Source organism: Ailuropoda melanoleuca, chromosome 12 (genome assembly GCF_002007445.2).
Source record: "Ailuropoda melanoleuca isolate Jingjing chromosome 12, ASM200744v2, whole genome shotgun sequence".
Classification (NCBI taxonomy): Eukaryota; Metazoa; Chordata; class Mammalia; order Carnivora; family Ursidae; genus Ailuropoda; species Ailuropoda melanoleuca.
Genome location: NC_048229.1, coordinates 46565963 through 46582460, shown reverse-complemented (window position 1 = coordinate 46582460; position 16498 = coordinate 46565963). Strand labels below are relative to the sequence as shown.

Here is a 16498-nt window from a genome sequence, read left to right as displayed (position 1 = left end):
CATTTTACATCCCCACCAGAAATGTGTGAGGGATCCCATTTCTCTCTCCTCACCAACATTGGTTATTATCTGACATCTTGATTATACCCATCCTAATGGGTGTGAAATGGTATCTTGGGAGTTTATTTCATTTTGTTTTGTTTTTTACCATCTTAACCATTTTTAATGTGCAGTCAGTAATGTTAAGTATATTCACATTGTTGTGAAACAGATCCCTAGAACTTTTTCATCTTGCAACTCTGAAACTCTATACTGATTTAACAACCACCCCTTTTCTCCTCACCCTTAACCCCTGGGAACCACCGTTCTACTTTTTGTTTCTATGAATGTGGCTACTTTAGATACTTTATATAAATGGAATAGTTGTCTTTTTGTGACTGGCTTGTTTCACTTAGCATAATGTCCTCCAGGTTCATCCATGTTGTAAAATGTGACAGGATTTCTTTTTAAAGCCAAATAATGTTCCATTGTATATATATACCACATTTCATTTATTTCCACTCATCCTTCAGACATTTGTTCGGGCTACTTCCACTTCTTGGATATTGCAAATGTGCATTATATTGTGGTTTTGGTTTGCATTTCCCTGATTGCTAATAATGCTGAACATCTTTTCATGAGCTTTGTGTATCTCTGTATCTTCATTGGAGAAATGCCTATTCAGATCCTTTGCCCATTTTTTAATTGGCTTGTCTTTCTATTATTAAAATGTAAGAGTTCTTTATATTATTTGTGTCCTTGCCAAAGGTAGTTTTTTATTTTGAGTTAAAGCCTAACTTTATTTTCCTCCAACTAGCCAATTATCCGGTCACCATTTATTGAATAATCCATCTTTTTCCTCCTTCAACAAGCACTTATTGAGCAAATACATTGGGTTAGGCCCTGAGAAAATAAGCATAAAATGATGCAGAGCTTACATACTGCTACAAAGACAGACTTATGAGAAAATAATTACTATTCAGCAAGATACTGATTTAAATGAAGCTTATGAAAATCATTTGTGACAAGAAAAAAAGAAGTACCAATATCTGTGTGGAGTTCAGGGAAGAGAAACAAAGGAAAGGGAGAAATTAGGTCATGGAAAGTTGGGAGAATAAAAGAGTGAGAACCAGGTAGTGTGCTAGGGTAAGAAACTTAACCACTGAAAACTGTTTTGCAAATGTAAAACACTTATTTCAGTGTTTCTTCTGACTGTAGTTCATGTAAATGTAATATAGCAGATGAACAGGTATCTTCCTTTGTGATGAAGTATGTCATGCTCATTTTTTGGTGTCTTTGTATATACTTTATATATACTTAATAAACTTTGTCTATACTTTTTATGCCCAGCCTAAGTATTTCTGTTATAATGATTGTCATTTCACATTCATGGAATATAAATAAATGTAAGATACCTTTTTCCTATGGATATGCTTGAATTAACAAATATTTATTATTGAGATAATTCATGCTTACTGAGCACATAATGTCCACTTCCTTCAAAGATGGCACTTCACATGAAAGGATGGTAATAAAATTATGTTTCAAAACTCATGTTACTTATACAAATAATATTCACACATTCTAACCTTTTCTTTTTTGGTGATTATAGAATAAATGTGTCATTAAACTATTTTTGTATGTCTGGGGCACCTGGGTAGCGCAGTCGTTAAGCGTCTGCCTTTGGCTCAGGGCGTGATCCCGGCGTTCCGGGATCGAGTCCCACATCGGGCTCCTCCGCTGGGAGCCTGCTTCTTCCTCTCCCACTCCCCTGCTGTGTTCCCTCTCTCGCTGGCTACCTCTCTGTCAAATAAATAAAATCTTAAAAAAAAAACCAACTATTTTTGTATGTCTGTTATAAATCCATCAATTCTTTTATAGTTGTGTTCTCCATAATAGTTATCAGGGGTGTCCAGAATCTTTGACCCAGAAACTTTGACTAGATAAGTGGAAAAAGTCTAATTTGAGATATAAAATGCTAAATGTGTTTTTCTCAGTATACATTTTAATTGGTTTGCATTTGGCACATCTCTGTCAGAATCTAAATTGTCCTTGGAATTTAGCTAACTGCTTGGAAAATAGAACCAACAGTAGGTATGGCATGATATAACTATAATTAATTATCTCACCTATGTATTTCACAAAACAGCAGCATCTTAACTGCTTAGTAAAGGCTTTTTAAATACAGTATAAAGTGAACAACAGAAACTTGATTTACTCAGCTCTAAAGGAATTGAATTGGTTTCTGCTTGTGATTATGACTCAGTAGAACATATTAATAGATTATAGGGGGGGAAATTAGAGTTTGCTTTAAATATAAGCTTAGATTATAACAGTAATAATGGCCTTTTCTTATTTTTCCGCAGTTCTCAGTGGTCTCTGTTCTAATGACTGTCCTCGTAAGATAACAGTAAGTAAACTTAATTCTCAGTTGTAAAATTTTCTGTGAAAATTCTCTGCATAATAGGTAACACAAAATAGTTGTTATAGGTTACACTCAAATTGTTATTATTTAGGAGTGGTTAAAGTATCCTTCAGTGATCAAAAAAACTTTACTGGGAATAAAATACCTTGCCTAAAAAATTCTTACCTCAAGGTTCACCTCCTTTGTAAAGCCTTTTCTGATACCTTGGGAAAATATGCACCCCTCCCATTATTTCTGGGATACTACTACCATTTTGGCATATATAATACTTGAACTCACTTCTGTTTGTATTAAATGCCTCTGTACTGGAACTGGAATCCCTTGATGTCAAGAAAGCTCTTATCTTTGTATACATGGTAGATAGCACGGGGTCAAGCATATAGTAGACAACTAATTAATTTTTTTTGGTGTAGTCATAATACTGACTTACTGTCTAATGGTATGTTTCAGTGAAATAACAAAGCGTAAAAATAATTAGGCTTAGTTTTTGAAATTGCCATTACATGTAAATAGTAATATTACATTATATTTTGAGTGTCTGTGTGTGTGTGTGTGTATGTGCACGCACGCGTGTTTTGGTATATCCCTGCTTGGGTCCTCTTAGTAACCCTTGTTTCATAAGGAATTGCCCCCATGTAAAGATGGGGAAACTGATGCTCAGAGAAATTAAGTTGCCCAAAGTCATAGAGCTATTAAGTAGTGGAACTAAACCACAAAGCTAAATGTTCTGATAATAGTCTCCTACTTGTACTACCCCAGTTAAGCACTACTTGACCAACATTGTGTGTATGGTTGGGAAATTATGTATTTAAGACATATGGAAACAGACCCTCACCCAGAGATTTGCATGCAGATATAATTTAGACTTAATTCAGGAGCAACAACTATGAAGTAGTAAAGAAAGGAAGATTGGCAGGAGAAGTTGGTCTGTGATGCATGGGGAGCTGTGAAGCGAGGATGGCCCTTCAGAGATGGCCCAAATAGAGGCAGAGGAGCCAGGCCGAGGAATATTGTATTCCTTTATCAGTCAGACACTGCATGTATGCAGTCCCCAGGAAAGGCTTATAATTGATAGGAACTAGCTCCCTTTGGTGGAAACAAGTTTCAGATAGTAACCCAGCTGTGAACTATCATCAGCCAACACTCGGAGCAGCTCAGGGAATAAGTGCCTCAGTCCTGAAGAGAACACCTAGACAGTGCATCACCACATCCATTATGAATGTATGTGAGTGCCTGGTCAAATCCATCTGCTTTCATATTATTATAAAAATGTAGATGTATAGTGGGGGAGGCTATGGGGAGGGGAATACAGAAGATGTAAGGGAAATCTCTGTACTTGCCACTTAATTTTTCTGTGAATCTAAAACTGCTCTAAAAAAATAAAAGTCTGTCTTTAAAACATTTTTTAGGTGTAGATGAATTAACCAGAGGCTAGAATTAACTAGGTTATTCAGGTATTGTCTACCTAGTCTGTGAAATTTTCAGACCCTTTGTTCCTCTTCCTCATTGACAGTATTCATTACATGGTAAAGCAAAGAACTTTAAAACATTGAAATGGAACCCATTCATTCTATCCACAAGTTCTGGCAGAAAAGGTGATAGGAAAGGTTGCATGATTAAGGTAGGTTATACTTCTAAGATCAATAATGCTCCCATTCTCTTTATCTTAAAATAAAAACAATTTTAATTGTAGGGAGAACAGAATCATTTAGAAAACCATATAAGTAAGATTCAGCATGCAGAGCTCTTCTTAACAATGATTATGCCAACAGTTCAGTACCTTTGGGCTTTTTCACAGGTGATATATCTGCCTCCCATTCGTCCATTTATTACTTTCTTTGAAGTTCAGATCCTGTTGAACTGCCTTCACATAGATCATTTTCCTTCCCCACTGATATCATAGATCACAATTTTATGACAACCTAAAAGAAACAAATGCACACCGTACTTCCCTAGTTTTCATGTATCAAATGTGTGCCCACTTGTAAAATTATAATCATTTCATGTACAAGTGGGCCTTCTTCATATTGCGTTGATATTAGATCCACTTGATCATAGCCGGAAGTATTATATTGGGTATGATGCTATGTGAGACTAAGAGGGAAAATGCACCTAAGGTGATATTCTTTACCACTAGTGTTAATTTAGGAGTTGAATAGCTCTTCTGCCACCAGTATGCTCCCACCTGATACAGGCAACCTATTTGATACATGGAGAGAGGAAAGAATTATTCAAGTCAGAAACCAGTCCCACCCAATTCCTTCATCTCCATTCTGAAAACTCCAGGCCATACTCTGGACCTTATCTTCCAGAACTATTTTACTTTTGAAATTATAATGCCATCCATTCAGCTGTCTGACCACAACCTATTTTCCTAGCCCTCTGTTCATCTTTAAGACCGTTAGTCTCTTGACCTCTTCCCTTTGCCTCCCTCCTTTAGCTGCCATACAGAGCCTCACTCCTGCCATTGATTCTAACTCCCATAAAGCACTCTTCTTCCACTGTGCCTGCCCAGCAGAATTACAGCCCTGGGTTAGTCCACCTATCTACCTTGTTCAGTACTAGACCTAGGCTCCTGGACCTTTCTGAGAGAAAAAAAATAAACAGCTTTGCGTATTGGTACCACAACTGGTTCATAGTCTTCAGCCTGAAATAAGCATTCGTGATTTTGTCAGTCTTATATGCATTCCTAGTCATCTTTTCTCCCATTCTTTTTCTCTGATTACTTTCAGGATTTTCTCTTTGTCTTTGGTTTTCTGCTGATTGAATATGATATGCATAAGTATAGATTTTTAGGTATTTTTCTTGTTTTCTTTAGTTTTTCTCTGTGTGTTTCAGTTTTGGAAGTTTCTGTTGATCTTCAAGCTCACCGACTCTTTGTTCAGCTGTGTCCAGGCATTCTTCATTTCTATTAAAGTATTGTATTTCTATCATTTCTATTTGATTCGTGAGTTTCCATCTCTCTCCTTATATTAATCTATTTTTGCATGTTGTCTACTTTTTCCAGGAGAGCTCTTAACATATTAATCGTAGTTCTTTTAAATTTCTGGTCTGATAATTCCCACATTCCTGCCATATCTGAGTCTGGTACGAATGCTTGCTTTCTCTGTTCAAACTTTGTTTTCTACCTTTTAGCATGCCTTGAAGTCTTTTGTTGAAAGCCAGAACTGAGGCAGATGGGCCTTTAATATGAGGTTTTATGTCTATCTGGCTAGGATAACTCTACCTGTATTTTCTGTTTGTGGTAGCTGTGCTCTCAGAGGCAGCATTTTTCTAAATTGTCTGTCTCCCCTGTTGTCTTTGTGTTTCACTACAGACTTATCCTTAAACAGGATCTGAGGCTTGCAGTGCTTTTAGCTGTAATCCCGTTATCAGACAGGAACCCATAGATGTGGTGATAAGGAACAGGGGTAGAAAATGCATCCTGTAGACCTGTGATTAGGTCTTAGATTTTTAGTGAGCCTGTGTCCCTGGGATGTGACGTTCACAAGTGCTTCTTAGCTTCCCCTCCCCCTTAGACAAGGCAGGAAGGTGAGAGGGGGCTACAGTTAGGCATTGCCTTTCCCCCACGTTGGAAAGGTTTTGATAGAACCCAAGTCACTTAAGCTCTGGTAAAATAGTTTTCCTTTGAGGGCAAGGTATTAAGAACAAAGAGATCTGGGCATATTTCAGAATGCTGACTTCCCCTCCCTGTGCTGGAAGCCTGAGAGTTGTTTTCGTTTTCTAGTCTTCCCCCAAGAATCTGGTGGGATTCTGGAGGTAAAACTTTTATGTGGGCCTCCTCTAAGACTGCTTCCCTCCCTCCGCCAGAGTCTTGAACTCTCAAACTAGTTCATATTAAGCTTCCAGCAATTTCTCAATTACAATTTAAGTGTCCTACCATGCTGGCTCCAGCTTCAGTCTCCGGCTTCTAGGCCTCTGTTCCCAGAAAGCTGTGATTGATTCTCTGTATCCACCCCGCTCTCCAGTTTTCAGAGAAGCAGTTTGCCCTGTGACCTCAGTTCTCTGAATCTAGGGAGAGTTGCTTTTTACTTTCTTCAACCTTTTTTGTTGCTTTTGTGAGGACAGGAGTCACAACTTCAAGCTCTTCACAGGTCAGACCAGAAACTCTCTCCTTGCATTTTTGCTTTATTTTTATTTCCTACAGCTTTATTGCAGTATAATTGACATGCAATAAACTGTACATAATGAATGTATTCAGTTTGATGTTATGTATATATTGTGTCTATATACACATATATATACACTATATATATTTAAATGGATGCATATAAAAAATACCAATATGATGAAATATGTATCATATCGAAAATTTTTGTGCCCCTTGGCTATCCCTCCTTCTCACCTTCCCTGACCCTCCTTCCCTATCCCACTTTTTCTCAGTCACCACTGATAGGGTCTCTGTTGCTTTATATTAAAAGTTGTTCTTGTCCATGTTACTTCATGACTTTTATCAGTATATGTTCGTCTTTGTCATTTATTGTTCTTTACCTTGACATTTTTTCTACTTTTTTTGAAAAATTTTAAACATCTATAAAAGTATGGATTAATATAATAAAACTCCTTGTGCCCATACTACCACCCAGTTTCAACAGTATCATCATATATCCCTACCTACTAATTCCATTTACAGCCCCCCTTCAGTTATTTTAAGCAAATCCATCGTATCCTATATTCTGTAAATACTTCCATGTGTATCTCGAAGATAAGGACTTTACATATTAGACCAGAAACGCCCATTTTTCATAAGAACTATTTTGTATCCTTTCCAATCTCCTCTTACATCCATCCCCAACTTCCAGTTCTCAGTAATTGACCTTGCTTCCTACTTCAAAGGGAAAATAAGAATATAAAATCAGAATCTCTTCAACTCTCGTAAGTAACTTTGGGAAAGTTATTTAACTCTTGTTAAGTCTCATTCTCCACATCTATATAATGGGGAAACTAATTATACCCATTTATGTTAGCCTCCTATTGCTGCTCTAACAAATTATCATAAACTTAGTGGATTAAAACAACACAAATATATTCTTTTACAGTTTTGGAGGTCAAAAGCCCAAATACGCTTCACTGAGCAGGACTCCCTTTGGAAGCTTTAAGGAGAATCCATTCCCCTTGCCTTTCACTTCTCAAGGCCACCTACATTCCTTGGCTTGTGGTCCTTCTATCCATCTCCAAATCCAGCCATGTAGTATCTTCAGATCACTGATCCTAACCCATCCTGCCTTCCTCATTCACTTATAAGGACCCTAAGTGATTACATTGGGCCCACCTGGATAATCAGAGATCATCTCTCCATCTCAAGATCCTTGATCACGTGTGCTAAACTTCAGCAAATATACTAAAGTTGGAATGATACAGAGAAGATTAGCATGGCTCCTGCACAAGGGTGACATGAAAATTCATGAAGCATGCCACATTCTTAAGAGAAAAAAAGTCCTTACTTAATCACATCTGCAGATTCCCTTTTGCAATATAAGGTTATCACCAGGTTTGGGGAATTAGGATGTGAACATCTTTAGGGGACCATTATTCTGCCTGCCACCCTCCCTCCTAAGGTTTTTATTAGAAGAATTAATGTAGACAAATCATAATAGAGGCCTAATACACCATAAGTACTCAAAAAGTGTATCTGCTATTATCTGTCAGTGGCAAATGGTTATTTCTCTGCCTCCGTAACATCCCTGTATTAGTAAGGATAGTGAGTTCCAAATATTTGAGCAATGCTGGTGTTCTATTTGCCTTCAAGATTAGTGGTCTACTTGACTTTTTGACTTTTCCGTATCATGTAAGCATGTATCACAAGTTTATGAAATATGGATATGAAAGATATCAACATTTTTAGTGAAAGTTGCCATAAACATCTGTGAATTAAAAGAATATTTATTTTCCTTTTTCCTGATTTTTCTCTTTAAATACCAGACTAATTTTTTTGAGTCTTTTATCCTCAGTATAACATATTCTATGTTAGTGGAGATTATATAGCTTCTTTCTCTGTCACCTGCTACCCAAAGTCTGGTGGTGACCTTTTCCACTTTATAGATTATGAGTCTATAAGCAGACATGAATACTCTTCTAATTGAACAAAGGTTTTGGAAATAGCCCTTTAATACTCTATGTACAAAAAGAATCTATGCATATTCCTTTTAAGCATCTCTGTGAGGGCAGAGGAAGGATCTATTTGCCTGCCAGTATGTCCTAGAACATAGCACAGGGCCTTGTATTTAACAGTGTCAGTTGTCTTCTGTAGCATTAAATGTGATCCCTTTATCCACACCCATCCCTATTGCTATTTCTTTTTACAATTCAGTGTACCATTTATACTGTGGGTCCCACATCCTTCTCAGTCCGTTGTTTATTCTACCTGGCCTGTGTATTCAACCTCTGCTTCTTTGCTGCTGCCTTCCCTTCAGCATTTAAGGAGGGCCCAAATCTCTTTGATCCATAGAGCATATAGGCATACCTTCTAAAACCCCGCATCCGCTCCAGCTACCACCCAACCTGTTTTCTCTTCCCAAACTTAAGTTATCCACCATTGGATCTCTCTAATTACTTATTTCCATATCCTTAACCTGCTGTTATAATCTAGCATTTGACCTGCACTTGATTCTCCTGACACTCCCCTTTCCTTGGCTTCCTTTACATTCACCCTTCCTAGCTCCCCTTCTACCTTTCTGGCCATTCTCCCAGTTCCTTTATGGACATTTCCTCTGCCCACCTTTTAAATGTTGGTGCTTCTCAGGCTTTCATTCTAAGTTGTCTTTTCACTCTACATTATACTCTACGTTTTCTCAACCTCTCCCCTGCTTGGTGTTTTTGTTTTGTTTTGCGCGGTGGGGGGGGGTTGCCATTTGGTTACGGATTACTTCCAATCACCACTCTTGAGGATTACTTCCAATCACCACTCTTTGAGGATTACTTCCAATCACCACTCTTGAGCTTCAGACCTTTACATCTGAGTGTTTTACAAAAACTCAGTCCACTTCCCATGTTCCATATCTTGGTTACTTTTTCCTTTCCCTTACCCCCCAAATCTACTAAATTATTGTTCTCAACCCTTAACTGTCCCTTTTCTCTATCCCACGATCATTTAGTCCAGGCCACCATACTTTCTTGCCAACTGTCATTGGAGTTATCTCAGCCATCCTTCAACAAGATACCATAGTGGTCTTTCTAAAATACAAACTTTCGGTAGCTTCTCTTTGTCCTTGAGAATGATCCATATCTAGTTTGTTGAGACAGAGCTTTTGTTCCCCTCTTTAGCCTTATCCCTTGCCATTCCTCCTCACACCCACTCCCAACTCTGTCAGCCACACAAAACTACTGTGTTCTGCCATGCTGTCTAATCTCCAGTCTCTTGCATGTTATTTCTCTACCCCGAGTCATCCTCTTCTCCACCTTCTAGATTCCTTCATGTAGCCTTCCAGTCAGCTTTCAGACAGTATTTCCTTGGATTCCTGGGCTCCCCAATGACACAGGATTGACATACCTGTTGTTTCTTAGCCCCCGATGCATAGTCCTTCTACTTACCACTTATGTAAGTTGGTGAATTGTCTGTGTTCAGTTCTTGAAGAAGAGAGACTGGGTCTTGTTTATTATTCTGTCCTTACTCCCTAACACAGTAGCCTGACACATAGTAGCACAATAAATATTTATGTATGAAAAATGAGCTTTTCCTAAAATTTGGTTTGCTTTTTTTAATGGGCCTTCATTGATAAATTTACCGTACCACCTCTTAACCACAATCATATATTCATTGTTAAGTTTGAACATTTGCAGAATAAATTACAAGCTATTCACAAGAGAAATGTGTTCTGCAAAGGCCTGATATAAGGGGAAAACATCCCTTATTTATGTTCTCAGAGATACCTCATTATGAGACACAGATGTTCCAGTTGTTGCTACAAACAGATTGATAATATACGTAGCAGAACAAGATGTCTTTAACATTTTTTTTCATCTTTTCAATCAGAAAGATTCTCAGGCTTTTATTTGTTCTGTGTAGGAATAGTCTGAGAAAGTATAAGCCAAATAAGTTTCTCTTTGCCTTTATTTTGATTGAGTTACCGGAATTGGTACTGTTTTATCTCCCCATCTTTAAAAGACACCAGCCTTTGCTACAACAAATAATTTAGTGATCACAACAGATTTATTTGATATTTTTTAAAAATATCATTCTACCTTTAATTCTAAGTATTTGCCTTTTTCTTATTACACCTGACAGTGGTAATATCATGTTTCCTGTACCAAGGATAGAAAAAAAAAATGACATAAACATTTTCTGCATTTAATGTCTTTTTATAAAGGGAAAATACCTTGCAGCTTTAACAGGAAAATAACCAAAATTTAAGAAAATAATTTATGGAATTTAATGTCTTGAAGAAACAAGTAAGAAACAATATAAAAAATTCAATATTGAACTAAATTGGGCAATACAGTTAACACTAATGAAGATAAGGAAAAATATCCATGTTTATAAAAAACACAAACAAGGTAAACAAAAAATTGCCTTTGAGAAAAATAAAGACCATACTGTAAGTCAGCTATTTTTCTAACAAATTTTGGAATCATAAATTTTAATGCATAATTAAGCCTAATATTGATTTTCATATAACATAATATGTCCTACAAGTTCTTCAGGTTTACCATCCAGAGCCAATGATGTTGAATATACTTGGTCTCCATTGTAGGAAGCACGACCTTGAAACAAATCCTTAGATAATCATGAACTGTACACTGACATAAAAACCGCAAGATTTGTTTAGACTACTGAAAAAATAATCTATGAAGAAAAAAGATGTATTCTAACCCTGATTTTGTATAAGTCAACAGGCATACAAAGGACAGTTAGTTTAAAAGAATCTATATAATACAACACCCAAACTGCATTGCATCAATGTGACACATTCTAGAATAAGAAAAATGACCCGAATATTGTCCTTGATTACTTGTGGTATGGAAAAATTGAAAGAGCACTAATATTTCTTAATTTAACTTCCCCGAATTCTTTCAATTATCAGATACAACATTTAAAAGGAAAGATAGGACAATGTGAGAGATTCGCACTAAGATTTTCACACAGAAAGTGGACTTACTAGATGGGGTACAGGGCTCAGCATTCCATAGGAATAGCTAATGTCTTCATTTTTTCTTACCAAAATTTATTAAATCAATTTATGAAATGTTTTCTACAAGAATGTTTCTGCCTTAGAAATAAAAACTAAAGCTGAGATTGATGTGAATGCAAGAGAATAAATTCTCCTGTATGAACTGAGACCCCAAAATACACAGAACATAAAACCACATATCTCAGATATCTCTGCTGAAAATACAAGATTTGGTCACCCAAGCTTATGGCACAGTCCCTCCCTTCCCCCAACTCTTCAGAACATGGGACACCACCCTTTCATACAAGTGAAGCCATCAGTGCCTCATGGTGTACCTTATGTTTGGGTTTGGGCTGGCAGCCTCTGAGTATAACTGTCCTCCATTAGGGCTTATTCATGCTTCCTATCCAAGTTTCCAGAGCCTTCACTTCAAAACAGTACTCAGAAACTGTGGTTTGTAACCAAAAACTGCATGTACCACACCCTGAGGTGAAACTTCCAGGCCACATTAAAACATTGTTTTGCACAATTTCCAGATTTTTTTCTTTTTTTTAGAGAGGAAGTGGGAGAGGGGAAGAGGGAGGGAGAGAGAGAATCTTAAGGATGCTCCACACTAGGCGTGGAGCCCAACGCAGGGCTCAGTCTCACAACCCTGAGATCATATCCTGAGCTAGAATCAAGAGTCAGATGCTTAACTGACTGAGCCACCCAGGCACCCCAATTTCCAGAAATTTCTATGGAGAGTTGATCTGCCTGTGTGTGGATGTGGCATAATGCCTTCAATCTTATAATTACAGGCTCTCTAAAACCCTCACATTCCAATATAAAAATTAAGACGGTTCAGAATCATTGGGAACTGGGTTATAATCATGAGGCACTTACAAACACCATTCCACACAAAAGTTCCTGAACTGGAGGGAAGGATAAGGTGTAAGACATAGAGGACAAATGATTCTTCATGACTGAGGAGGTCATTCATGTATTCAATAAATATTTATTCACTTTTTGCTATGTTCTAGGTGCTAGATGAGACAAATATCACTGCCCTCGTGAAAATCACAGTCTATGTCCAGCAAAGCAAACTAGTAGAAGGAGACATTTGAGCTGGGAGGGGCCTTTACATTGCACAACTCCAAAGGCTACCATTTACATCACAGTCTATGTCAATGGCAGCCCCTGGAGTGGTAAAGTGGACAACCTGTAGAATCTTCCATGGTGACCATGACTTGGGTCTTGAAGGACTAGGATTTTAGTAGGAAGCAGAAGGGGGGCGTCCAGGTAGAGAAAACTAGTATGTGCAAAGGTATCAACCATCATTTATTTAGTGCCTACTGTTGACATGACTCTAGGCCCTGGGACTACTAAGAGGTAAGTTGTTGTGCCCTGCATTATAAAACCACATCACTCCTTCATGATCCAGGTTCTGCTATAAAACATGGGCATGTAGCAATGAACAAATCAGAAATTGCTCCCAACTTCATAGAATTCACAATCCCAGGACATATGAATAATTACAAGAGTGATGAGCACTTCAAAAGTAAAGTACCCAGGGTTAGGAGCCCTTATAATCAGGAGATCATACCTATTGTAGGTAGTTAAAAATTGGGGGAATAGGAGAGGGATGGATGGGGTAAAAGCATGAGAGAGGAGAATGGATTTGGATTATTTAGGAAATCAAATGTCCATAACAAAAACAAATCAGGAGTGTCTTTGAAGAAAGTAGGCAACTTGAAAAAAAGACATTTAATACACTGTATTGTTCCTAATCCTGGATATTAGGTCTCCATGGGAATGCGTAGTAGGGAACGTTGACCTCAGTATGCATTCTGTAGGGGGAAATAATTGAAAGAGAAAACAGTTCATTTTATAGAAACTCTAGTGCACATTAGTTTCATTAAGCAAAAACTCTTTGCATTAAGATTACTGTACCACTTACCACAGGTTACATCCTCAAAAGTGTATCTGGAAAATTCAAATGAAACTAAAGACTAGCAAAAGCATCAACAGATCCATTCCTAGGCCCTGACTCAGCCTACTTCCACCACTTACAAGCCAGGGGGGAAAAAACACAAAAACCTATGCCTTTTTCTGTTGAACTCAGGAACTTAGATGTCTCACTGTAAAAAGGAAGAAACTATCATGAAATGGTGAAGAACTCCATTAATTATTCACTTAATATAGGAAGTTAAAAGAGATTGCTTCCTTTATATATTATTAAAAGTATTCTAAACATTAGAATTTAACAAAAATTATGTTCAACATAATTGAAAAGTTTGTGGATCCTGGGCTAGAATAACAACAATAGAAAGTAAAAGATACTTCCATCTTTCTCTGATTTGTTAAGTGTTCTGACCAGTACAACTAAACTTTTTAAGCTAACACCCTAAATATCCTTTTTTTTTAAGATTTTATTTATTTGTTTGACAGAGAGAGACAGCCAGCGAGAGAGGGAGCACAAGCAGAGGGAGTGGGAGAGGAAGAAGCAGGCTCCCAGCAGAGGAGCCTGATGCGGGGCTCGATCCCACAACGCCGGGATCACACCCTGAGCTGAAGGCAGTCGCTTAACGACTGAGCCACCCAGGTGCTCCCCTAAATACCCATTTAATCAAATATTTGCCTTTTCAGAGATGTTCTCTCCAAATCATTTTAAACTGTCTTTTGTAACACAGCATAAACTACAGGATTCTTTCATCTGAAATACTCTATATTTATTGCTCAAGGTAAAAGTGATCCCCTCTTCATGATTATTTTCTTTCTCTGAATTTAAATCACTTGCAAAATAAAATTTGCTTGCAAATTTAGTAAAGGTTATTTAATGCTGAAATAATCCATATTTGCTGATGTATTCCACTTGCTTCTTTGCTTGTCAAGGGAATTCTACTCCTACACATATTGCAACAAGATCCTACACTTCACTTATATACGTATCTGATAGACAGCCATAAGTTTTCCCTTAAGAGGAAAAGATCATGCTATTTTATGGTTACAGATGAAAAATGAGTATGCTAATGTCATAATAGTATAGGCAATGTGAAAGCACTTACACAATAAATACTTTCAGATCATACTTTTTAGAACTAAATAATTTAAAGTAAATCTAAACACTGCAGATTATATCATACAATTCAGTAAGTTTAATGATTCCCAATTCGATTTCCAACTGCCTTTCAAGTCTGTGAAATTTCAATTCTGTGAACCCTCATTTTACTCCTTTGCAAAATTTGTATTGGCTAAGAAAGGTGCATTGCTACTAAAAAAAACAATTTTCTGCACCACTACAAGCAATTGAAAGGAATAAGAAGTGTTTCTAACATTGTTTTTATGCATCCAACTGAATCAATGGTTTTATTCTCTTGTATTCAATCAAATCCAATCATTAAACAAAAGTTTAGTTTACCTATATACTCCCACAAGCTGCAAATTTTTATAAAGTATACAAAATATAGTCCCAGTAGATCAGGAGGACTTCATGAGTGATCCCCAAACTCCTGGCTTCAGCATCTCTGGGAATTTTAAGAAATGCACATTCCCAGGCCTCACCCAGACATATGAAATAAGAACATCTGGGGTGTAGCCAATGAATCTGTATTTTAACAGTAGCTGCAGGTGATTCCAATGCTTTCTAAAGTTTGAGAACCACAGTACAGGACTTTTAGAAAAGGGATTTACTATAGGCCAATTTTGTCTTACACAGTAATTATGTACACTCAGAAGTAGAATTTCATTCCAAATATACATTCTTGCAAATAAATTATCCATGTAGTTTTAGAATCCTACAATACAGTAAAGAAAACTAGAAAGCAAACTTGATAAATATTTCTGGTTTTAATCAAAATAATTTTGCTCACCAGTATGGTCAGATTCTGATGAAGGCTGTCTTCCTGGCTTGCCAAGGGTCACCTTCTTGCTTGTTCTCATATGGCTTTTCCTAGGTTCAAGCACACAAAGACAGAGCAAGATCAAGCTCTGTGGTGTCTCGAGGGTTCCACCCTCATGACCTGTCTAACCCTAATTACCTTCCATATATCATCACATTAGGGGCTGAGGCTTCGACATACAAATTTTGGGTGGAGATAGTCCATAGCACAACTAAAATCTATTTCAGAGGAAGTGTGAGAAAGAAATTAATATGAACTCACAGATGTGTTATTATCATTGCTGATTAATATTCCCATAGTTTGGACTCTTGGCAGATTAGCTTTTCAGGTTTCACATAAAGGAATTTAAGATGTATGCATAAATACTTTTGTGAACTAGAGGCATTATTTCAGAAATTCTTAATCTTTTTAAATTGAAAATTCCTTTATAATACAAATAAGCACTTACCAAATTATAAATTTATAAAAATTGAGATTTTCTTTGTACCAGCATTAATCTAACCCAGATATGTTAAAGATATTAAAGATATAGCAATACTCCTAGCACCTCTACTATATTAGAAGAGACACAGGGTAAAAGTTACTCCAGATGTCTTGGCAGTCAATGTAAGCATGATCATATTTAGTACATTTTGTACTGAACATCCATACAAATGCATTTATAAATGGCACTATCTTGAAAAAAAAACAACTCTGAAACATATATAATGCTATGACATGGAGTTAAGACACCAAAAAGACTTACAGGCAGCAACTGAATTAGGATTTGAATTAATCATTATTTATATAGACTAGAGCAATAGTTCTCAAACTTCTTGGTCTGAAGACCCCAAAGACTTTTTCTTTGAGTTATGTCTATCAATATTACTCTATTTGAAATTAAAAGAAATAATTGTTAATGTTTCTAATTAATTCATTTAGAAATAAAAATAAACCCATTATATGTTAACATAACTTCTATTTTATGAAAAAAGAACTATATTTTCCAAATTAAAAAATTAGTGAAGGAGTGGCATTGCTTTACATTTTTTTCAAATCTCTAATATCTGGCATAATAGAAGACAGAAGATTCTTCTGTCTCTTTTTGCATTCAGTTTTTTATTGTTTTG

General features: G+C 36.7%; 1 protein-coding gene and 1 non-coding gene across 2 annotated transcripts in view; both read left to right on the top strand.

Annotated features, from left to right (window-relative positions):
- ITFG1 (integrin alpha FG-GAP repeat containing 1) overlaps nucleotides 1-16498 on the top strand; it is a 306253-nt gene that overhangs the window by 231798 nt on the left and 57957 nt on the right. The window contains exon 13 of the mRNA XM_034638036.1: nucleotides 2346-2389. Within this exon, the coding sequence (XP_034493927.1) occupies nucleotides 2346-2389 (44 nt within the window). The remainder of the gene's footprint in view (nucleotides 1-2345; nucleotides 2390-16498) is intronic.
- Nucleotides 7724-7828, top strand: LOC117795353. The gene has a single exon (XR_004619322.1). It is a non-coding gene; the product is annotated as a U6 spliceosomal RNA (small nuclear RNA).